This window comes from Ascidiella aspersa, chromosome 3, assembly GCF_963924565.1.
Source record: "Ascidiella aspersa chromosome 3, kaAscAspe10.2, whole genome shotgun sequence".
NCBI lineage: Eukaryota > Metazoa > Chordata > Ascidiacea > Phlebobranchia > Ascidiidae > Ascidiella > Ascidiella aspersa.
This window is the reverse complement of record NC_139449.1, coordinates 27,145,995-27,170,109: the sequence shown is the minus strand read 5'-3', so window position 1 is coordinate 27,170,109 and position 24,115 is coordinate 27,145,995. Positions and strand designations below refer to the sequence as shown.

The 24,115-nt window shown below is 37.8% G+C and overlaps 1 protein-coding gene across 1 annotated transcript in view; it reads left to right on the top strand.

The window, feature by feature from the left end:
• The window catches only part of LOC146161259 (DNA-dependent protein kinase catalytic subunit-like), a 52,976-nt gene that overhangs the window by 9,223 nt on the left and 19,638 nt on the right, over positions 1 to 24,115 (top strand). Inside the window, exons 24-61 of the mRNA XM_083386114.1 lie at positions 25 to 184; positions 870 to 999; positions 1,448 to 1,623; positions 2,074 to 2,187; positions 2,254 to 2,372; positions 2,745 to 2,968; positions 3,213 to 3,351; positions 3,978 to 4,131; positions 4,414 to 4,535; positions 4,604 to 4,728; positions 5,170 to 5,329; positions 5,632 to 5,730; positions 6,912 to 7,106; positions 7,881 to 7,972; positions 8,602 to 8,803; positions 9,489 to 9,581; positions 9,979 to 10,070; positions 10,134 to 10,253; positions 10,564 to 10,726; positions 11,492 to 11,618; positions 12,020 to 12,178; positions 12,745 to 12,889; positions 13,419 to 13,554; positions 14,007 to 14,188; positions 14,902 to 15,021; positions 15,338 to 15,461; positions 15,905 to 16,042; positions 16,583 to 16,698; positions 17,116 to 17,316; positions 17,477 to 17,566; positions 18,038 to 18,251; positions 19,088 to 19,256; positions 19,808 to 20,035; positions 21,204 to 21,319; positions 22,003 to 22,242; positions 22,947 to 23,118; positions 23,627 to 23,747; positions 23,924 to 24,062. Of these exons, the coding sequence (XP_083242240.1) occupies positions 25 to 184; positions 870 to 999; positions 1,448 to 1,623; positions 2,074 to 2,187; positions 2,254 to 2,372; positions 2,745 to 2,968; positions 3,213 to 3,351; positions 3,978 to 4,131; positions 4,414 to 4,535; positions 4,604 to 4,728; positions 5,170 to 5,329; positions 5,632 to 5,730; positions 6,912 to 7,106; positions 7,881 to 7,972; positions 8,602 to 8,803; positions 9,489 to 9,581; positions 9,979 to 10,070; positions 10,134 to 10,253; positions 10,564 to 10,726; positions 11,492 to 11,618; positions 12,020 to 12,178; positions 12,745 to 12,889; positions 13,419 to 13,554; positions 14,007 to 14,188; positions 14,902 to 15,021; positions 15,338 to 15,461; positions 15,905 to 16,042; positions 16,583 to 16,698; positions 17,116 to 17,316; positions 17,477 to 17,566; positions 18,038 to 18,251; positions 19,088 to 19,256; positions 19,808 to 20,035; positions 21,204 to 21,319; positions 22,003 to 22,242; positions 22,947 to 23,118; positions 23,627 to 23,747; positions 23,924 to 24,062 (5,616 nt within the window). The remainder of the gene's footprint in view (positions 1 to 24; positions 185 to 869; positions 1,000 to 1,447; positions 1,624 to 2,073; positions 2,188 to 2,253; positions 2,373 to 2,744; positions 2,969 to 3,212; positions 3,352 to 3,977; positions 4,132 to 4,413; positions 4,536 to 4,603; positions 4,729 to 5,169; positions 5,330 to 5,631; positions 5,731 to 6,911; positions 7,107 to 7,880; positions 7,973 to 8,601; positions 8,804 to 9,488; positions 9,582 to 9,978; positions 10,071 to 10,133; positions 10,254 to 10,563; positions 10,727 to 11,491; positions 11,619 to 12,019; positions 12,179 to 12,744; positions 12,890 to 13,418; positions 13,555 to 14,006; positions 14,189 to 14,901; positions 15,022 to 15,337; positions 15,462 to 15,904; positions 16,043 to 16,582; positions 16,699 to 17,115; positions 17,317 to 17,476; positions 17,567 to 18,037; positions 18,252 to 19,087; positions 19,257 to 19,807; positions 20,036 to 21,203; positions 21,320 to 22,002; positions 22,243 to 22,946; positions 23,119 to 23,626; positions 23,748 to 23,923; positions 24,063 to 24,115) is intronic.

Here is a 24,115-nt window from a genome sequence, read left to right as displayed (position 1 = left end):
TATTTTCTTTGCTGCGTTTTTAAGACGCTTCAACATCTCGAGCGCATTGTAAAAGCCAAAGCAAAACTGCTGAACGGTGCATCTGACACGAGAAGGATCCCGAAATCTTTCGACCCTTCGAAGCCTTTAACCTTGTCTGCGGTCGTCAACTTTCTATTTGAACAGGGAGGAAGACCTCAAACCGGTAAGTGATGACACCTTAATAATAAATTGCACAGCCAAAAAGGTTTAATAGATTGTTAATGTCACATGAACTGAAGATGATACAAGCTCGTATCAAAACGACGTAATCAAGATGATGTTGATCTACTCGACCTTTTTGGCTTTGCAATTTATTGTTAAGCTGCATTACAGATCCATGCATAGTGTACCACATGATAACACCTTATTTGTGCATTTTTAAGTTAATCCTATGTCTTTATTCATCATACGCGAAATTATTTTCTTTCGATTTTTAAACCTTCCGATACCGACTCCACCAGGCAACATGTTAACCGAGCAAAGTCATTAAATATATTCTCCACTACAGTTAATCTATGTTCCTGGTAACGCCTGGTTATCTTCAGATGCAAACCTGCAGTCGTCGTTTGAACAGCTTCATATTATGTTAGTTAACCAATTTCTGTTTTCAGTTATAGTCATTGAATAATTTCTCCTGAAATTCTACTACACTGCAGTCTATCTATGTTCCTGGTAACGCCTGGTTATCCTCAGATGCAAACCTGCACCGTCATTTAAACAGCTATACATATTATGTTAGTTAACCTATTCCTGTTTCCAGTCGATCTGATGAGCTCAGTTTGGTATTTGCTGATAAAACCTCGTTCAACTAAAGAGCAAGTTTTATCTCTAGCATTGTTTTCTTGTAGAATGCCGTCACCGATGTATGCACCTGTTTTACGAACTTGTAACTCTTCTGCCTGATTCTAAGCTGAACTCCGCGTCACTGTGGATTCGAGACAGGCTGGTAGAAAAGGGACCTCAATATTTTGTCACAAAGTATGCTGCCGTTGTACTTCTAAATTTAGGAAACTGGAGAACTAATTATATAGATTTTATCTTATGATTGGTAAAACTACAAGTTTAAAACAAAAGTAAAATAGAATTTTATTTGAATAAGGAACTGGCGGTTTGCCAGTATCGGCGAAATATATGTTCCTTAAATAATGTCTGACCCTGCTTTTACTCAGGTTTTTAAACTGTGAGTTTTATTGGTAATATACGCGTGACAACAGAAACCTGCTGCTAATGGTTTTGGATTCCATAAAGTTACGCCCTTTTATATTATCTTATGATATTATGTTATATCACTAAAATTTGTGCAAGTTTAAAAAAAACAATGTTGTTTGAATTAAAAACTCGGTGTATTGGCTCGAGTAAACGCCCTACAAGGATCGATTTTCGTTGTTTAAATTTACATGTTGAAAATAACTTTGCACGTTTGAAGATTTGAAACCGGCAATGGTGGTGATGGAATTCACAAACATCATTTGCTGTCTTCGTTCGGCGCAAAGATCACTGACAAAGTCGCCTGCAAGTGGTTTGACCTGGTGATCGCGGCTTTGGAAGCTTACTCGTGGGTCTTTCAAGGAAAGCTTCTGTCGCCAGCCGTGCTTTTAAATGGTTAGTGGTGGTATATATATACCAATTCGTTTTTTAAAGTATCGAATGTGGCCAAAAAAGCTTTGATCAAAACAAATCTATCATTATCAAAGCCCATACTGAAGTAGGTATCATGTTGAAGGTTTCGAATAACTCTTACTCATGAGTCATGATATACTACTTCAGTAAATCTGATGTTGCTACCAGGCTTAATATAATAAAAATAAGTTCTTCTGGTCTGGAAATGACACACATGGCCAACAAGACGCAAAGTAAAATAACACAACAAAGAAAAAAATAAAATGGCTTTCTGAATAGTTTGCCGAAACGCTGGACAAACAAATATATACCAGAAGAATTTATTTTTAGTATACCTACTTCAGTATAGGCTTTCATATTCTTACTACGTCTTACTACAACTTCCAACCATTAGGCTCCCAAATTTATCGTTATTGTTTTTGTTTTTTTCAGATGACATACAGAAAGAGAGTTTCCTATTCAGAAGTGTACGTCACTTCGTGTGTGACATCGCCAATCTAAGCATTGAAGAAGTGTCACGGAAGTACGGAAAAACAGGATCTAAGGGTTAGCAAGTTAGATAACAGGTTGTGATCTAAATTAAACAGCGATCAGTTGTTTTATTCACCGCAGATATAGTGTTTACGCCGCAAGATATCCAGCGCTACAGCGTGGTCAAATGCTCGCTCATTAGCAGAATCCTTCAGTTTTTTGTCATGATATTCCAAAACTTTCCAAAAGAAGCCATTCAGGTAGTTTTACATTTTTTTAGAGCAAATGTTGTTGGAATCTCCTGACATGAATGACCGCATCACCAGTGCGGCAAATCCAGTAGTGTTTCACGTTCTCCGGCCTTTTGGCAATAAATTTGACACAAAATATTTAAATCGACCCTTTGAGTAATAAATTTGGCATAAAATATGTAAATCGATCTTTTAATCTATACAAATGACACAAAATATTTTTTATATCGGTCTTTTAAGCAATACATTTAAAAAGAAACATTTAAATCTTTGATATGTGACGTTATATAAAATGAAAAATTGCGTACAATTATACTTTTTACATTTATTTAAATACCGATTTATCTTTATAAACTGAAACCGAATCATACCCAAACGCAGGTTATTCCGAGTGATTTTTGGGAGAAGGATTCTTTTTTCCCACTCGTGTGCTCAGCGACTGTATCGCCAAGCCTGCTAGGGTTTGACACGCTCAACGATCGAAGTGTTAAGAAGAACCTAAGCGAACTTTGCTGCAAACTGCTCACCTTACTTAAACGCCATCTCAACGAGGAGTTTATCTCTCTGTTACTGCAGTTACTCGGAAAAAGTCTCTTTCAACATGGGTTTGTTAGAAAATAAATTGACCCTCGACCTGAAGTCATTTTTAAGTTCGTTACAATAAAACTGTACTTAACAGTTTTTGTATATTTTTCAGGAAATTTTGTAATAATTCTAACCTTCAATTAATGGTTCCCTCCCTTAAAACGGGTTTACCGCCTTTTGAAACATAACAAAATTAAAATCGTAAAAACAATTAGAGTACTTTTTTTTAACTATTTAGATATATTTTAGTGCACTTGTGTTCAGAACTTTGGTAAACAGTTTGCCAACGCCTTTCAACAACGAAGGATCCAATGCGTCAGAGATCTTACATGACCTTCTTCACTCCTACGTGACCTTGAACAAGAGTGGCGTTTTAAGCGAAATCTTTCGTAATTCCGAGAAGGTAAGTTGTTGTGAAAATAGTTGTTCTGCCAATTATAAGTTCTAATTCGACCAAGCTCTTAGATTTTTAAATTATTTATCTTACGTTTTTTAATTTGTTTATATTTCAAGTTAAAATGTTTGTGCACTGGCATTTGGTTTTATAAAGCAAAAAATAAAAGTTTGGAATAAACGTCGATGTTTGTTTCCCAGTTGCACATTGTATTAGTGTCTACACTGTAAATTGGAGTCCAATTTTGGGGTGGAAATTACAAACTCCAAGGGTGGAAATTTGTAGAAGCGTGTTTTTTTCCACATTTCAAGTGATGTTTGAAAAAGCGGACAACCTTAGGGATGTAATTTACGATGCTTCGTGTTTTGTTTAGGCCAATCGAGCTGTGTAAAGGACGTATACGTTATTGCAACTGCTAATCAATAACAATAAAAATATTTCCCAAGCGTAAAGTTAAACTATTAGGAATAGAAGTTAATATACTTGATTGAACTAATATTCACTTGAAGATGTATTCTAAATATTCTGTTCTTCCCTAACAAGACCGGGTGTTGCAAGTCCATTAAAAACTACAAATCTAACCAGTTGTTTCTGCGACAGTACATTTTTGAAGTTATAGTCATTCCTTTTTCTAGGACATTGAAAAGACGGCCTTCTGCGCGGAAGTATTTCTTTGCGTCTTCAAATCCGTGGTCTTTCAAACCGACTCTCAGTCAAGCACCCCTGCCTCCGTTTCACCGCGCGAAGCTCAAATCGGGAGCGAGCTGCTGGACGTTGCGTTTGAGATAGGTGAAAAAATTAACTTTTAGTACCGTACGAATGAACAACGACTTATATACACCAATAAAATGTTACTGTTACGCACCTGTGTGTATTCATATCTTGTCGTTCTCAGTTAAGAGAGAAGCTTTTTTATTTGTTTTCCTTTTTAAATTGTGGGTAAGTTGGTGCTATTGTAGTTAAATTCCTACTTGAAAATGCATTTACGTTTTCTTTTTCTCTAAGCGTTGCGATTCTAGCTTTCAGTGAAAATCGCAATGTCGTTTTTATTTTTTTTGCGTTTTTTTCAAGGTATTTCGTCAAGCATCCTAATTCAAAGTATTTACAACAAAAAAGAATTACGCACGAACAACCATACCTCGGAACAGAGCGTTACCCAGGGAGGTTACTTCATGTCCATCTACAGCGAAACGGTATTTGCTTCATTACGCTTGTGTTGTGTTGTGAAAAAGGTTTTGCGTAATATTTTCACAATGTTCAGATTTGCCTCGAGCTGTCCAGAAGACCAGGAGAATATCTGCCTTTGCTGGTCGAACGAGCCACTGCTGATCTTGACGTCTGTTTGAACGTTCTTACAACACTCCTCGATTTTCTGGCAACCAACAGGTAAAGTGGTGGAAATAAGTTGCTTATTTATCAGCAGTCGCGTCCTAAGCAAATATTTCAGGTTAGGGGTTAATAACTACACAACAATGAAAAATGTTTGTTTTTGGTATACCATTACCCATTATTTTTATTGATGTGGTAATGGAATTAGTACATAATGAGTGAGATATAACGGGATGCCGTTTCTGGTGATTAAGGGTGCCAAGATATGTTTAAGAGACTCAGATTTATGGTTAAGCTTAATGTATATTTGTTTGTGCACGATTAAAGTGCGTTAAATAGAACTAAATCTGCATATTGCCAAGTTGTCTATACTTCGACGAAAACTTTAATCAGGGTGCTTCAACCTATTTGTCTATATGTAAGGATATGTTGGCAGTCGCTAATATAAAGGTGCATGAAACTGCGAGCATTTGTGTCAACATGGTCAAACTATTGCAGAAACGAACGAAAGGCTTACTCTGCGGTCGTGTGTGAAGTGCTGCTGAAAAACTGGACCCGACTGAATGTGTTCTGGCATTCCGACAGTGCACTGAAAACCGAGAAAAGTCAAAGCAACGTGTTGGATCTTCTCCGCAAACTCTTCATTCTTGACGTAAAGGTTGGTGTGGTGTTTGCTAAAGTATTAGTTGAGAGAACTTTTTGAGATCGTTTACAGATTTATTTGTTCCCAATGCCATACATAACCGCAAAATGCTTGTTAACATTGAATAATTACGCTTGGCGCATTTGTCTGGTTTGCTGCAATAATTTAGTATGAAGCGTGTTTTGTTAGCCCTCTTATATTTTCGCTTAAAAATCTTTATTTCTCTTGAAAAACACGACCGGTGTCGCTTAGTAGGCATAGTAAAATAAAAGCCTTATTTTTTAATTTCGAAACTGATTAACTATTCCGTCATTCAGGTTTGCACAGAGCCGAATCATCCAGCATTTGAACCGGTGTTTGAAATGTTTTCTCATCTGCTTACTTCGTCTGACCTCAAGCTATCTTTTAAGCTACAGGTAAAACTTAGACGGTTAAAAAAATGAAAACGTAATAATAATACATAACACAGTATTTTATTTTGTTTTGTTTTTATTTGATGCGATATATTTCGGACATTACAAATGTATGTTGACAAAGACTTTTTTTCGGATGAAGACTTAGTCGTATTTTCTAGAATTTTGTATACGGTTTGAGTTTTTTTTTCTTTTCACCTAAAGTTATAAGCATGACATGTTCACGTTCTTGCCGTTGTTCCACTCCAGGGGTAGCCAACACGTCGATCGCGATCGACCGGTCGATTGCCTCATATCACCTGGTCCATCTCGTCGAATATGTGTTACGTTATTACAGTAGCTGTCGCACACAAGGGAAACAATAACATGACCAATTGATGTCTGGATGAGCTTAATAAAGCGTTCTTTGACGTAACAAATTAACCGCCATCGCTGGCTTGGAATTCAATTAACGCTCAAATGTTTAATAAGTGTTTTTGTGACTTTTTACCGAACCAGTCGATCGAGAGTCTCTAAAAATAGTCCAGTCGATCGTAATTAAACATAAGTTGGCCACACCTGTAATCTACGCCATGTCAATCGGATGGAATAATTGCCAATGGCCCTTTGGATGCAGGCTTGATTTAATTAAAGAAACACCCAAAATAAAACTAGACGTCTTGCATGGGCTTAATTAATAAAAAAGAACTGTTTGCGACACCCTATAAAGAGTTAAGTGTTTTGCTTCCTGCGTCGCCAATATTCTGTCCTGCTAAAAAAGCTACAATTCCTGACAGGATATCGTACTCATGTTCAGTAATAATTTTTATTGAACGAACGAATAGCCGCGTGACGCGGACGCCTATACACTGGCTCAATACTAACCAAAGCGGCTAGCGCGTACGTTAACTTGCTTACTCTCAAAAACTAATCACCCCAAGCCAAAACCCAGACTGCCATAGTTATTTTGATTCAAACCGTTGCTGTAACCAATGAACCTTCAGCATTAAAACTAAGAGAGTAAAACAAATATTGCTGATAAGAAAAAACGCAAAAGTTGAAAGGAAAACAAAACTAATAAAGTGAGAGGTGAGGTGATTTTAAAAAAAGCGAGGCGAAATAAGGCAAAGTAAAGATTTAAGTTTCCGTTGCACTAACACATATAGAATATTGCCCCGTATAATTTTAACATTCTCGCATTACAGGCGCTCGACCTGCTAAGCTGCTTCACCCTCGACCCTTCGCACTCCGACCGCGTGAAGCCCGCCCTCGAGTGTCTGGTGGCCAACCACTTCCCGTTCGATTCGCGGGAGTTTGCTCCCGGCTCCTCCTCCTGCAACCTCTTCATGTCGGCCATGAGGAAGATTCTCAACGCCCTGGAGATGTCCGGAAACTTGGCGGTGAGATTGTTTTAGAAACGCAAGTTTTTTTTTCTTACACCATTAAAACTTAAAAAGATTAAGCACAGGATACACTATACAATATGCACGGATCAGTAATGTAACTTGATAATGAATTGCAAAGCCAAAGGCATTAACTGAAGATGGTACAAGCTCGTATCAAAACGTCCTAATCAAGATGGTATTGATCTCCTCGATCTTATTGGATTTGCAATTCATTAGTAAAGATAGGATACTTAAATCGGTATTTCTCAACCTTTGTTTCGTGGCGACCCAAACTACTGTGCTTACGTATATTAGCGAAGCTTTTTCGACCCATTTTCTTAAATGAACGCTTTGTAAGTGAACAAAACATAAGAACATCAGAATGAAATAAAGTCAAATTTAATTCATATAGATTCATGTCTTTATATTTGTTTAGCAGTTTTCTCAATTCTGTGATAAATTTACTCAACAAAAAACAACAATCTCAATAAATCTGACGTGAACTACTTTAGTTGGCGACCCATAGGTTAAGAATAACGTAAACAAGTCATTTGCCATGCATAGATTTTGCAGTTTAGAAGCCAGGAATGTACTTTGTTTGATGGAAATCAGTTTTCATAAATTGGTTAAAAAATACATTATACAACTCAGGGTGCGCATGCCGATTTTTAGCCCTAAATAAAGAGCTAACCTACTGAATATTTCCTGCAATTACTTTTGGAGTTTTATCCAGTGGGGGCCGACATTTTTTCACCAAGTGTATTTTGTAATTGCGAGTATTGTTTACAGATATTTCAAACGGTTCTCGCCCTATACTGCCGTGAAGAGGACCACGTTCTGTCGGAAGAAATTCAATCTTCCTTCCGCGAATGCGTCAAGAGGTGATTTTGTTGTAAATAACAAAGTCATCGCGATAATTAACACATCTTTTTAGACTTTTTTTGAGTTTTATGTCTTGGCTTATCACAAACACTTATTTTGTCTACGCTTTGGATTGTTTAAAAGCATTTGTGACATGGATATTGGATAACCTCTATTATATTTTTAACTATCTCCAAAATAAAATAACAATTGTGAAAATTAACAACTTATATAATACGCAAATGCCTTGGCCTTTTTAAGACCGATTTTTTCTATACTTTAATATCTACATATGTTTCCCTTATATTAAAAGGTGATAAATAAGGTATACGAAATACCTAGATTCTTAATTAAACTTGTCAACAAATTGTTAATCCTATCATGTGGACCTTGAGTTTATCTCTCGTTGACCACAGTTTACACTAAAAATACGTCCTTTGCCATAAAGTTGAGAAACAATCACCAATTGGTTTCTAAACAAAGAGTGGTTACATGTTGCTTACCATCGCATTAATGTGGTAAGGAAAAAAAATTCAAAATCATCCAAATTAATTTAAGTAAAAGAAACTGCAAAATCTCTGCATAATATTATTGATCATTCTCATGTAAACAAATAATGATAATCCAAGATGTTCGCATTTCTTTCCAGCATGCCGCCTGCTAACCACAAATCGGCTCTCGAAGTTCCCTACGCCATGTTTACGACGTCACAATCGACCACGGCGCGACGTCACGCAATTAACGACGTCCTCGTTCCCATGGCGACGCAGTGTGACGTCGTATCCCTGGTGCAATTCTTTTCTGTGCACGCCTCCGAGATTATGGACGTGGTTAAAGAGGAAACAAGAATGGTTTGTCACGTTTTTGGATTCATTGTTTGATATAAAATATATCTTCTTAAAAAAACTCGTTTTGTGTCTCTAAATTCTTGTGACTCCTTTGTCTAAAGCAGGGGTGGGCAACCTACGGCCCGCCGGCCCGCCGGCCCGATACGGCCCGCCAACGCAATTCACTCCGCTCGCGACCTAATTTACTTACTGGGCACGAGGCCATTCCTTATATTTTTTTGTTATTTCGACAAACTAAAAGCAATTTTTTGCGAGTCTTGTTCCTCGATCGAGCGTAACTTGTATAGTTAGAGTCATTTTTTTCAATTGCAAAATACCCAAGTTTTATCCTTGATTAAATGTCGTTGCATTTGTCATAATAGGATGCCAAAGGTATAAACAGTTGAAATTTTACGGCCCTCAGAGACCTTTCTGAATTCGTTTTGGCTCACGACTAGAAAAAGGTTGCCCACCCTTGTTCTAAAGGATGCACATTGCACACTAGATGTGATTTTTACTCGTATTTTTATTAGGGCCATGTATTTTCTATTGTTATCTAACGTATGAACGACCTAAGGTAGTATTATAACCTTGCGGTGTATGGCATTGTATTTTTGAGTCAACCGTGGACAATTTTTGCCAAAAATATATTCAAAAAAACACTAATATGAACGCACAACATAAGCCAACTGTGTTTTTTACCCTTTAGCATCCCGAACTTCAGTGGGCAGATCAACTAGAAAAGAAACTTCTCGCCTATCGGATGTTGGAACTGATGTTTTCTCTCCTGCCCAAGGAGCAGGTAATCTGGGCTCTTGACTTCGTCAGATACGTCATATGACATTTTTTGCCAAATTTAAATATACGTAATTTTTCGTGTTTAATCATAAACAAACAGAAGTCAATGTCTGTTATAATTACATTAACTTAGACCACAGTAATATGTGTAACTTAATCCAAATGAATATAAAACGACACTGAAAGACTAACAAGCTATAGTACAAAGGCTGGAGCTCCTTTCTGCTTGAAGTACACGATAGACTACAAACCAAGATTAAATCACATGAGCCTAACACATAAATTAAATCACATAAGAGAAAGGAAAACATAGAACAATTAAACAATTTTGATAACAGTTCGGCAAGTCGATGTATATAATTAAATTAATTATATATTGTTAATCTTATACAATATTACAGACCGACGCAAGTTCAACCATCAGTCAAGCGTACAGTTCCAAATCGTCTGGAAAGGAATCCTTGATGAAGGGTTTTATGACCCGAGCCAACAGGTGCGGTGCAACTTGAAAACTACGCGTACTTTTTACCCTCTATAATACATTAACGTTTTTCAGGGATCGCAACGAGCCAATGCAAGGCGCGACTCAATTGGTCGAAGAAAGACGAAGGTTTCATTGCGCTGTTTACAATGCGCTGATTGCTGCCGTGATCTGCACGCAGACCGACCAAAAATGGTAGTTTGCATATGGATAGACTTGTTTTAAATAAGTTAAATAATGTTTTTGTTGCCGTCATCATATTCCTCTACGAGATTTGGCAAGCCTGAAATAAAAGCCAAAATATTTAAAATTACTTGAAAGGTATAAAAGTATGCAACTTTTACGAGGTTTTTAGATGGTAATAGGGCTCACACATTCTAGTCATATGCACCAAACAGTTACATGAAACTTAACATCTAAATACTAAACAGGTATACAGAAGTCTTTCTTCTATATTTTTCGTGATCGTAATTGACGTTTATGTCATGTCATTGTTACTATTCAGGTACAAGGCGTTTCTCTTCGACGAAAACCCAGTCAAGAACCAATTTCTCTTGGACAACGTGATCGACACGAGGAGCAAGTACACTTTCGAGGTGGAAATCAGCGAACCGCTACAGAAAAGAAAAAGATTCGTCGCCATCAGGAGAAACTCGCCAAACCCAGAAGTAAGACAATGAGCGGTTTAAGTACAACCGCTGACTAGGTCGGTTACATCGATTTGAACAAATTGTAAAACCGCCTTTGTTCAGTTCAATATTATATGTCAAATGGATAGTTTGCCCTAAGGCATTTCAAAAACGATTACCGTGTACTACATGTTATGCCCAACAAGTAGTTAGTAAACAACCCTAATTAATCGATTTTCTAGCCCAGGGTTTTTCCAACGTAAGGATCGCGACCCTAAATTAGAACGCCGTTTGAATCTATAGTTGGATCGCCAACTGCAGTAGTTTACATGGTTAGATTTATTGCAAATAGTACTGAGCAAGATATCTATAAAAAAACTTAAAAAAAAACTCCGGGAGAAATACGTGGCGTAAAATAATAATTAAATTGGATTTTTTTCTTATTTGCCTTATATTCTGTTACCTTACCAAAAGTTCAGTTTAGTGAATAGGCCGACAAAGCTTCGCTTTTATACTTACGCCTAATATTTATAAAAGTTAAGAAAGACTGTTCTAGCAGCTTGGTAAATGTTTATTGGAAAGTGTATGGAAATATCTGAGGCACAACATGAAAATATCCGATGCACAACATGGATTGCATTTTAGCCTTTCTAGGGGCTAATACTGTCTCGGTAATTTATAAAATCTTTGTTTGTGCTCTTAGATGTTTTAACCAGGATTTGTCAACCGCCGAGCTATGGTCGATATTTGTAAATAACCCACAAAACTTATTGTAGTTTTCACTGAGATATAATGTGTGCGCAGGAGGAAGACCAACCTGCGGTCGTGATGCCCTATATGGCGTCGATTGCTGGAAGTAGCCTTAGTGAGGAAGTGAGCGCATTTGACGCCAACAGAGGAAGGACTTTGCAGTCGTCGCAGCAGACTGAAGGTTTTCAATTTTAGATTTATAGTTTTCTAAACTTATATAGTTTTCAGAAGGACACTTTTCGAGTGGCGCTTGTAAAAATTTGCTCGACTGCTGCTTGAGAAATTTCGTATCAACATTTCTTCAATTTTAGGAGAACTGGAGTGATTTGTGGCATTATGTTTGCTTGGATATTCTGGGATTTTGTAATATTCCAACCGCTTTGAGCGAATAAATGATTAAAAAAAAAAAAAAAAAAAAAAAAGCATTATTAAAAAAGCATTATTGATACTTCGTTAACTGTCGTTTGTCGTAAGGTTTTCGGCAAAAATCGAACTCATATACTCGCAGACAAGATGTCGTTACCATACGTCTTTTGAATTAAATTGCGTTTTTCAACAAGTTTTTATTTTTATTTACAACAGATTCTTTTGAGACGGGAGTTTCGTCGGTGTCGTCTGCTGGCCATCCGACCTTTATGCACCAGGGAAAGTTCATTGAACTCGAATCCAACAACTTGAACCAGCACGAGTGCATGGCGCCCCTGGTGGCTCTTATCACGCACATGCATCACAATAACATCGGTGAGCGCCCTGTTGTCAACCTTTTTTGTTTTAAACAACTTCGAGCTATCCGTTTTTATATAAAGCGTAAGATATTGTAACACACACTCTGTTGCAGCTAAACACCCAACTAAAGTCAAACAAACAGCGGGAGAACAACACCATCTGTGTCACTAATAGATCGAATAAGTTTCCGTCGTTGCCAAACAATTCCGTTAGTGTTAGTGATTTAGACATACACATAAACACCTATATAAAACATCATAAATGTTATTTTAAAGTGTTGTATTGCTATTGCCAACTTTAGTATATAAAGATCTGCAATTTCAACCCTTTAAGGCTAAAAAACACCATTCAACAAAATGAAACCATAAATATAATATTATGGAGTATTATTAGTTAAATGTAGCGGACCACTTGGGCGATTACGCTGGCCAACGATAAGGCGACCTATATTAATTGAATGCTAAATTGAAATACGAGTTATTAAAGATCACTGAAAAAGGGCCTTCCACGAAGCTTATGACCTCCACATTAGTCAAATGACTGTCATGTGATTTTATTCAGCGCTGTACAATGTTTCGCAGGATTGCCTACCGGAACCGATCCTGCAGCCACGGACCTGCCAGCTTGGATGGTTTCCATCCACAGGAAACTTTCCTCCAATTCGACACACTCTAATGTTCGCATCTTTCTCGCCAAACTGATTGTCAACTGCCAAGAAGTGTTTCGGTTCGTCTATGAAGCCGCTTTCGTGCGAAAAAGCTAATTTCAAATTTTCTGTAAAAATAATCTATATTTGTTACCTGCATGAAAGCTTTAGGGCCTCACCTAAGTTATTGCCATGTTCAATTTGGGAACGTTTGCTCGTGTTTGAAATAACGAAAACTCTTTGTACGTTAGTCTATAAGTAGTTCTTTTATTAAAAACCTTTGACGATAGGTACTGTATATGACGTTTTTTTTCTTATTTACTCTTCGAAGAAAAGTTTTACCAATCTAGCAACGTCCTGTATGTAGATAATTTCAGCAAATGTTCTTTATACTTTCCTGCCTTAGTCAGTCAAAGTAACGCATCATTAGTCTCTTAATTCGAATTAATTCGTTTCACTTTTTGACAAAGACAAGAAAGTCTAAAGAATATTTGCTCCCATTTGAGGTCATTGTCGTCATTTACGTCTACGGGAGATATCGTCATATTTTACACATTCAGTTTGTCATAGATTATTTCAGCTTTAAAAAAAAACTTTGCCTTACGCCAGACCCTACGCGAAGCACTGGTTGGCTCCAATGGCGCAGACCATTCTACGTGAGGATTGTGGCGCCTCTGGAATCGACTGGATGGTTTGTGACGTCGTCGCCACTCTGCTCTCCTGGAACGCGGTCGCCGTGCCCGAGGTTCGTGTTATGAGATTTGGTTGGAAATGCAACAATAACACGCGATGTTGTTACGCATTTGTGAGAATGTTTAATTTCCTAACTTGTGATTTGACGCGACATTGCACGTAGAGGCGTAGAGATTTTTTTCTTTTTGGCAATTTAACGACGCTTCAAATGTATTTTTTTTTTAATTTTTTTTTAACCAAATCGACTAAAAATGTAAACTACAAAATACCAACCACAATACTGGAAAAAATATTTTTTCTTTCAATACAACTAATACTTATCTTGCCCATATGCCAATAATCCCTTTTGTTTATTCAAGTTACCTACTACGTTTTCTGTTGCCCGCTAAAGTTAAGCTTTCGTTGGCTCGTATAGGTCGGACATACTTCTCCTCAAATCACACACAATGTTATAGAAGAAATTCTTACTATTTTTTGGTTAAAATTTACCCAACAAACTTGCAGGACAATCCTGAGGGCCGAGGTCTAGCTCAAGGTCTCGTCGAGCATTTGGCCGACAGGTTCAACAGCAGCAACCGCCCGCTGTTACGTCACAATCTGCAGCTGATCAAGGCTGCCCTCGAGTGTTGGGGCAGCCGCATGAAAGCTGGAATCAACCCGGGCATTGTACACCGACTCTGTGCAAGGTTAAACAATCGTTTTTCAGTGTTTTTGTATTGATTTTTAGTTCTTGTTTTAGCCATTGGTCGACAACCAAGGGCCGGGGCCAGTCCGCAAAACGTTTGTCACCGATCCGTAACTTTGTTGTCTTGTTAAACGTAACTTTTTTGTCTTATTAAATTCTTCAGGACTTGCAGCAAAACCAAGTTCAGGGATTTAAAATTTGTAATAAAAATTAATTTATTTTTAAATCTTTGTAAACCGTGAGTCTTATGAAATCAGGTGGTCCAGTAACTTGGTTTATACAAGACATGGTTAGCAAGTTGTCCCACAATTTCCATAAGCTTTTTTCTAGGCATCAGTTAACTATATCCCTGTACATTAAATTAAACAACGGCTTATAATAGTTTAAGTGAGAGCTAGTGACAGTCAATAAAAATTAAACACCCGTTATGGTTTTTCGCCTAATGTGGTCACCAATGAAAATACATTTTTGTGCATCTCGTAAATATTAATTTTCCTTTGTTTTTGAGTATTGTTTGATTTTCTTTTATGATTAACTTTGTAAACCGCAGAACATCATTTAATTTCACATTTTGTAACAAGAAATGGTTATCTTTGTGTTGCATTGGGTTTTCCTTCAATATAAAATTTTGTAAACCAAGAGATTAACCTAAACTTAATTTAAGCCATTTGTTCGTTTCGATAAAATCGGAATCAATTTTATTCATTTCTATAGCACCGATCGTGAGCTGAAGTTGAACTTTGGTGGCTTGCAGCTGCTCGGCGCTCTTCTCGCCAACGGGATTTCCCCTTACCTACCTTCCTACGTGGTCGAGAGACGGGCATTCTTTGATTCGTATGTTATTTAAAAAAAATAATGATAAAAGGACAGTCATTTAAAGGTTTAATTGGCAAATAATTTTTCTTAACACTAAGTACATTTTAAAAAGACTCGAAACTAGTATAACTGTGGTATTATTTTGTGAATGGCAAACGTTACAAGAATCCTATCGTGCTATTTAGTCAGATTTCTGTTTTAACCTCGGTAGGCGAAAACCATTCTCACTATTCCGTTAAAATAGCCGAAATCCGTTCCTTTTAGCAGGTTACATAATAACTTGAATTTATAATTTAAGTATTTTGGGAACAAAATCGCAACCGTTTTTTGACAGGGTTTTCCGCAACATCTTGTTTAAGCGCAAGGAGATTTACGACAGCGCGTCTGAAGTTACTGGAATGGTGCTCAAACATCTCACCCTCGTCGAAAACGAAGCCGAGGGAGAGATCCACGACATGGTGGGTTGATTTTTTGTACAAAAGGTTTCTTCGATTGTTGAATTGTGGTAAACAACCAAAGGGAAGTTTCTTGCCAAAAATATAATATGGTTGATTTTGATGTTACCATGATATGTCTAATAACAAACAAGAAAATTCGTTGTTTTTATATCCTGTGTTATGATAATATTTTTTGTCATTATTATCGAGTTAGTTATCTGAACATGGCGTTAAATTTTACCATGATTTTGTTAATTTCTATTGATGATGTTTGTGTTTATCACATCACGTTAGTTGATTTTACCATTTTTAATGCCATTTTGTTGACAATTGATCGCAATATAATGGTTTTCCAATGGCATTGGTAATTGTATTAACTCCCAAGATTATGTTGAAACGTGGTAAACTATGTGCCTAATTTCAAAAGCTATACACTACATTGTAAATGTTTGCCAACGCAACAGGTCGCCAGCAAAATTAATGAGTTAAGCAGAGACCCCAAGCGGCAAGATATCTTCATCACTTGTCTCCACAAGGTGGCGACACATCACCCGCCCATCGTCGACCAGTTTCTCCAGAGAGTAATCTATCTCATGCCAAAGGTATACTCCTGTGAAAAAGCTGTTCAGGCGAAATACGCTTTATCTTTATTTTAACGAGATTTTTATACATCTTAGGTCAGGGGTTCTCCCAAACAGTTTTAGTTATCTACCCTTTCACTTTATTTTTATAAATTGCGTAGCCTAATTTGTAGGTAAAACACGTATTTAGGGTCGGAAGCAAATGACATTGGTTTATCTGCAATAAAAGTATGAGCTTACCTGAAAAAATAATGAGCGCAAAAGTGCCGAATTTTGCTAAATAGCCCTGGGTTACACAACCACCACGGAAGTAGATAAACTGAATTATACTTTCCGCGCTCATTGTCTACATATCTCACATTTTGACATCCAGACTATAAAGACTACAAAAGGGCGAGAAAGTACTGTCAAAGCAAAACGTTGGTTAAGATTTTCAATAGTCAGTAAACTATTTTGCTCGCGTTGAGATACTATGTAAATTTGTGCTGTGAATTTTTTCTTTTTATTGACACTTATAGGCTAACATACACACATAATGCCTTTTGTTTGTCTCTGTGTTAGGTCCACGGTGATCTGATTACGTGCTGTTTCGAGATCATTTACCAACGGGCCGACGCCATTTCCGATCTTAACATCAGCTTAAAACCAACCAACCTCCCTTCAAAGTTGAGCATTGGGTATGCGGAATTTCTGATCGCTTACTATAGTAAAAAGTCGAAAAAGAAAAATAGTGTTTATATAGAGACTTTATTGCTTGAACAAAATCCCACGTATTTTAAGCGTCCTCCATATTCCTACCTTTATTTTTTATTTTGTGCAGCAAGTAAAATCTTTAAGGCGTAGTAAGAATACCAAAGCCCGTACAGAAGTTTAGCATTTTGCCTGTTTCAAATACTTTGACAATTAATAAAGAGATATTCGAAACGTTCAAAATCCTACCTGTATTGGATTTGATATTCTTACTACGTCTTGCTACAACCTCCAGCCATTGTGCTATTAACATTACGGTTTATGGTGCTATCCGATAAACTTGCAATCGAAAGTTAATATGTAAGTTAAACAAAAACAGAAAACCTGTCTTTCAACACTCACAGCAACGAAGCCTTGCAGCTGGTTTGTATTCGATTATCCCGCGTCATGGGCGAACGTTCTAAGGAGGACGGATCAGCTCTCCCGGATTCCGACGCGTTTTGCTTAGTCACGCAAATTTCGCTTCACTTTCCCCAGCACTCTAGCGTCATCTGCCGACAGGAGGCGACCGCCATGATGATGGAAACTTACGACCGACAAATGCGGTGAGTAGAGTAGAACGTTAAAATACTTTGCGTCGGCTGTATGAAATTTAAGTAAAATAAAATTGCAACCCGGCGCATAAAATTGTTTGCTTTAATAAATATATCTGAATTAATGATTCCTGAAACACACTGATGAACATCTTCGACCTGATTTCTACAGATTACCAACAAAGGACCAGTCAAACGAAATCATTTCGTGTTGCAAATTGTTTCTGCTTAAGATGCTCAATGACCCGGAGGAAATGTTAAGGTACATTTATAATTACATATATAGCCTTATCTTGTTTTTTCTAATATACTACAGCACTAGGTGTTTGACAAATAGACCCTAAAATCCGAAAAATTTGATAGTTTAGTCTAAAAATGTCAGTAATTGCTCTTGTTATATGTTTGTGCAAAGCCCCTTGTAGTGACACGCGAATAACTTCGTGTCGCTACAAGGGGCAACTATTTTCACAACTGCCTTTTGTTGTATATTACCCTAAAAGTTCTAGCTCATGAATAAGTCAAAATTGAATTAATAGAATGCATTTTTAAGCCAACGTCGAAGGTAGCAATACCAGCAGAACAAAGCATTATTGCTTACGTTTGTATTTTTTTATTATTACGAAACAATATTAAATTACTATTGACACGCTGTGATCTATATATAATTGTATATATATATATAATATATATATATATAGCAAGAACCTTTATAAAATTATGCTCTTCCTTGTAGGAACCAGGTGTCAAACTTTTGGAGCGAGGAGGGTCGCCTGCCAGTGCAGGCCTGTGCCAAGTTAGCCGGGCTGCTCACAAAGCTGTACGACCCTCAGCTGGACGAGGCCGCCTTCATGGCCAACACGGTGGGACTTCTGCTGCAAAGCGCCTCGCTTAGTCCCGACTTTGAACGACCGCTCTTTGACCACCCTCTGTCCGACTGTGTCTTTCAAGTAGGTGCTCGTTGTTTCTATTAATTTGCAACAATGGTTGTATTGACGTGCGTTAAGTCGTATTTGTTTTGGAAAACCGATCTGAAACTGAAGTCTTGATCAGTGTACAGGAATTTATTAGTACCACATATAGGCTTACACAAGTGGATTCATATCTTAATTCGAATGAATACAAAACAATGTTGTTTAAGTTTAACATCATCGCCAAACACATACAAGTAACTCACAATATGAGCTGCTACCGCGACAAGTGAGTAACACCAACTGCCGTAATGTCAAGTGACCTTTGACAGTTTGACCGCAAATAGTAGAATGCTTACACAATTAAATGGGTGAAATAAACGTCTTACATCAAAATTTAGCAAACTCACTGTTAATCTTAACAGTTTTAGCTGTGTTCGTTTTTTAACTAATGGTTTAGCGATTTACTTAAAATCTTTGCGTCATCAGACGATCTTGAATTTAATTAGACAAGCGACCTTAACCGGCGCTTTTGTTTAAATATATTTTTTCAAACAAAAGGTATTTAGTAACCTGCTATTTATTTGAGATATTAAATTAATCCTTTGTGATGTTGGAGGACAGGTGACCTTGTGTAAAATATCACTGAGGATACAATACAATTTTTGAAGTATTTTATACTACATTTTAAACTGCACGTGTGAAATTACTAATACATGCTTTTTGCACAATTTAACAGCACTATAGCGCCAAAACATGTACAATATACTATTTTGACATCCTCATTAATTTACTTAATTGTCTTTGGTATTTGTCTTTTGTATACCTTATGCATACCCTAATGTTATTCACAAAACTACGCATTCGTTCGCCAGGAATACAAGATCGACAACAGATGGCAGCATCGCCACTCGAGCATGACGCCGCTCTTCGTGGACACCCTCCAGGCAGGGAATTCCCCCACGTCTATGTCACCCACCAAGCAACAACCCAACCAGGTCTTGGCTACTCAGGACAACCTTCAGTTTTCGGCAACAGTGGATGGTATGAAATTGTCGAGCGACTGAGATATGTGAACCTTAAACACTGAACAGCGCCTTTTAACTTTTTCGTTACAAAAGTGTAATCATTTGACCCATATTCCTATAGCCCTTCATATACTTATACTTATTATATATAAATTTGCAGGAAAAGGTGAGGAGCATAACGTAGTAATGTAGTCCCTAGTAAATCAACTGTCCTCGTTTGGGTCGCCACTTATGGATGTGTCGCCACTTATGAAACCATTGGCAATATATAGAAGACCTAAACTCAATTTTTTTGAAAAAAGTAGTTTTACAACAAGTGTGATGGTTAGAGTATCTTTAAATGACATTATTATGTCGCTGTTTCTGTCTTTTAAATAGAAATCGTAAAACGTATTGTTTTTAGTCGTAAAATTTATAAATGCAAAATGGAACAATGTAAGCCAATAAAAAATGCAAAAACATCGTTATCCATTATTAATTACCTTTCCCAATACCTTTGTTTGCCTATGTCCTTAATATGAAGCAACAAATCTTCTGCGGTTAATATGTGTCACACCGTGGTCGCAGGCGCAGCAAAGAACACGTACAACTGGATGACGGGGAACAGTCTGGACACCTTTTCCAGCCTCGCGCCTTTCGTCCAGCAGCCGGAAAGACGCTCTGCTCTCCTTTCCGTTTCCGCCGCTCCGTCTTCCGCAAGATACCGAGCGCCGTTTTCCGAGCCCAAGCCCGGCGCTGACTTCGGCAAGCGGAACCTTGTGTACACGGGACCGCGCGACTTCGGACAATCGAAAGGTAAAAATATTTACACGCGATTATTGCTTGTCGCAAAGAGTTTGGACTTAACTACCGCCAGGAGCGGATCCAGGGGAACTCAATTATTAATCAGAATTTTTTTTAGGGTTTAGACCAGGGTTGGGCAACATACGACCCGCGGGCCAAATCAGGCCCGCCAGCGCAGATCATGGACACTCGACTATTTTACAAACTGGGCACGAGGCCATTCCTCATTTTTTTTTGACTTTTTTAACCAGATAAAAGCAATATTTTGCGCGTTGTGTGAATCTTGCTCCTGCATCCAATGCATCATGTAGCCGCTTTTCAACTACAAGGTAGCATACCCTAGTGCTGGGGTGTCCAACTCAAACATGCCGGCGTGCCAATTTTTATTTTATAACTTCTTCCCGTGCCAAAGTTTCGTAACCGAACCAATTCTTTTTAATCATAAAAGCGCTGTTTTACCAAAAATAAGAACGCTTATTTAAACTTAAAAAAACTGTCTAGTAGAAATGCGCATCACTACATCAAAGTGTCTTTTGGTGAGCTGACTTCTTGTTTCTTCACACCAAGCTAAATAATATTATGTGAATGCTAGCCTCCACACAGTATAATGTTACTATATCAAAAGTAATTGTTGGTTGTCGTGATTGCCCCGATTGTTTTATATTGTGAACAAACAATGGCAATTGGCTGTATAACAAATTTAGTATTTTCTGACAATTGGCTGAATAACAAATTGAGCCTTTTTGGCAATTGGCTAAATAATAATCTTAGTATTTTTTGGGGAGGGCTTGCGTGCCATTTTTTATTAGGTCGCGCGCCACATTTGGCACGCGTGCCGCTTGTTGGACACCCCTGCCCTAGTGTTATCCCCCTCATGTTTTTTGTTTTTTTTTTCGTGCCAAATTTTTATGTGGGTTTGGTTAAGCCACATAGCTGTGAAATCAAAGGTTCTCATATATTTAGAGATATGTGCTAATGTTTTCTATTGCCAATAAGTTTCCTTCTAAGGTAAAAGTTTTCCTATTGAAACAAAAAGTACCTGGCAATATGGCATCACGTTTGCACTCAACTTGTGACGTCATTTCTAAAAACATTTTTTTGCAGAGAGAACGTAAAATAATGGTTTTATTAAGTTAATTATTGCAATACGACTTGAAATAACATTGCACATTTGCACAAGGTCCCATTGGAATCGAGGTGGACGTGGAAAGGTTGCGGAGGAGATTCAGGAAGGAGAGCGACGATTCCCGCATCCGATTCGCCCGAGAACAAGAACGTCGGGACAAATTTCGCGAGGTCAGGATTCTTTAAAAATACTTCGTTGTGTAATAGATATAGTTACGTCTTTTTCGGTGTCTGAAGTTTGTAGCTTTGAACAAAAAACTAAGCAAGATAAACTTTTAAGTAAGACGTTTCGTACTTTTTCAATAATCGAACATGATACTAATGCATGTATGGAATCAAATTAGTTTTACCTATTTTCGGAGCCAAATTGTCCCGCCATCTAATTTATTACGTAAGCTTACTTGAATTCACGGGCCGATGGGATGTACTACACATCTACATAATGTGTGTACTTGTATGCTTAAGATGTCCTGTTTGACACGCTGATTTACCTCGCATAAATCATATGCCTAAAAACTTTTGGTTGAAAGAAATGTGAAATTGAACAATCGGGTGTTTCGATCAAATCGCTGTATACTATTCTTAACTCTTGCTTTTCAAGCTCTTTTGTGGTCAACCTTTAAAACTTAAATTGTATCAAGCCTTCTCTATTCCTTAATTTAAGTATTCAAAGCTAGTAGTTTAATACATTTTCTTATTTTTTTTTATTCATATTAAAAAGATGTTGAGAATAAACATTTTAAAAATAGAGTTATTCGAAACGTTAAAAATGATACCTACTTCTGTATTGGCTCTTATTACAAGCCTTACCACTAAACTCCAGCAGCCTTCCTAACCAATTGTTCGCTCACCAGCGCGTCACAAAGGACCAGGCCAAGCAGCGCGAGAGCGAGGTTCAGCTGCACCGCAAGTACAGGAGCGGGGAGCTACCGGACGTCCAGATCCCGCACCGTTCCATCGTGGCTCCGCTGGCCGCCGCCTGCCTCCACGACCCTCCTCTCTCGCGTCTCGTCCTCTCCTCTCTCGTGCTCTCGCTCCTCCGGGAAGAGAGAAAGATCGACGGGAAGACGAAGAAGGGCAAGGCCGACTCCGAGGTACGGGACGGATGATGTTGTTTTAAGTGTAAAGGCCCGTTTACACTACAGCTGAGCTGAGCTGAGCTGAGCTGAGCTGAGCTGAGCTGAGCGTGGAATTGCGTTTGTACTATTGCTGCGACAAAGCAAAATCACTTTCACGCTTCGATGGCAGTCGAGAAAAGTGTAAAAATCGCTCCAAAGCGTAACTTTAAGCTAGCTGCACGGGGCTTGAGTTTAGCAAAGCGTGAAACGCTCGCCTCAATAGAAACTAAATGCCAATTAAGCTTTGAACAGCTCAGCGCAGCTGTAGTGTAAACGGGCCTTTATATTATCAGCAAGCAAATAAATATGGAGAAGTCTAATCCTGCTTATTGCTCGGTGTTTTAACTTGTTTGGCTTTAATTCAAAACAGTGGTTCTCACACTGGGGGTTCGTGAAAGAAGTTTTTAGATGACAACTCAACATTTTTAAATTCATTAACTAATTTATTTTATTAGCTGAAGCACTCCCCTTTTATTTATTAGTGCCTTCGACTTAGAGTGATCATTGTACTGTGTTGATTTTGAAAACGTATGAATTAAAAGTGACCGCCGTGAAAAAATTGAACACATAGTCTAATAGAGAACTTGCTTTTAATAGTCTCAGTTCAAACGGTGATTAAGCAGTGGTTTCGCTGTAGCAAATCTGTGATGTAATTCTTCGCAAACATTCTGATTCATCAGGATAATGTCCAGTCCGTGGTGGTCGGACTTGCCTCGATCCTCGAGCGATCGTCGGAAAAGAACCCCGCGCTCATGGGATGCATCGAGGATGTATGTTACCATAGCGACGACGGATCCCTCTCCCCGTCTCTTCTCGCCTCCACCTCGCTGGCTGCTAACAAACACGCACTCGGTAAACTCGCGATTGTGGTTTAATATGATCTCAAATGGAATGCAAAGGTTTAGCTGAACGAATTAATAGCTATGTGTCCATTTCCGCCGTTTTCAGGGATACCTGAAAGAAATTACACAGAAAGATATCTTTCTGATATCAGTATTTCGCTTTATTTTTTACACCTGATTTATCGGTTAAAAATATGATGCTACAAAACATACAATTTTACTTGATTTTAATAGTATTTGACTTAATAGTATTTGACAATTTACAAAAAGTAAAAGAGATTAATGGTGAACAAATATACCAACTTTTATTTCGACTTATACTTATATGTCAAGAAATGTAGAACTTGTTGTTGGTCAAATGTTTACCTAAATTACAAATTCTGGAAGCAATGAATTATTTTATAAATAAAAATAACGAAGCTATAATATTGAACGAAATATCGATTTAATCGAATATTACGCCTATTTTTATTGAAATAAATTTTCGTTGTCGATATAATGTTTTCTTCTTTTCTCAGGTATTGTGCTGATGGAGCAGATGATCCTAAACAAGGATTGTGGCGAACCTGCTTCTAAACGACGTAAAACTTCGGGTTCTGGGTTCGAATCCGACCCGGAAATTTGGCTTCAATTAGCACGGTAATTCCTTTAAGGCCATAAATGTGTTAAATAGTAAAAGCGTTTAAGCTAAGTGGTCTTATACATTAATTAAAATAAATAAAAATAATTGTGCCAGATTTCAGCGCTGTTCGTAAAAACAGGTTTTCGGTTGGATAACTTTGAAGTTCTATGAAGTTATTTCTTTCAAATTTTAGTTTGTACAAGTCGATCGGAGATTTCGACGTCCTTTGCGGCGTTTTCGGCGAGGGCACGGGTTCGAATCCCGCCACGGCGCAAGGATTGACCCTCGAATCGAACGGATCGTTCAGAGAAGCAAAGCGGGTTTACGAAAAGGTATCACGATGTAATTACCAAGACGGCTCGTTAAAGTTTTTTTTACTTTATTA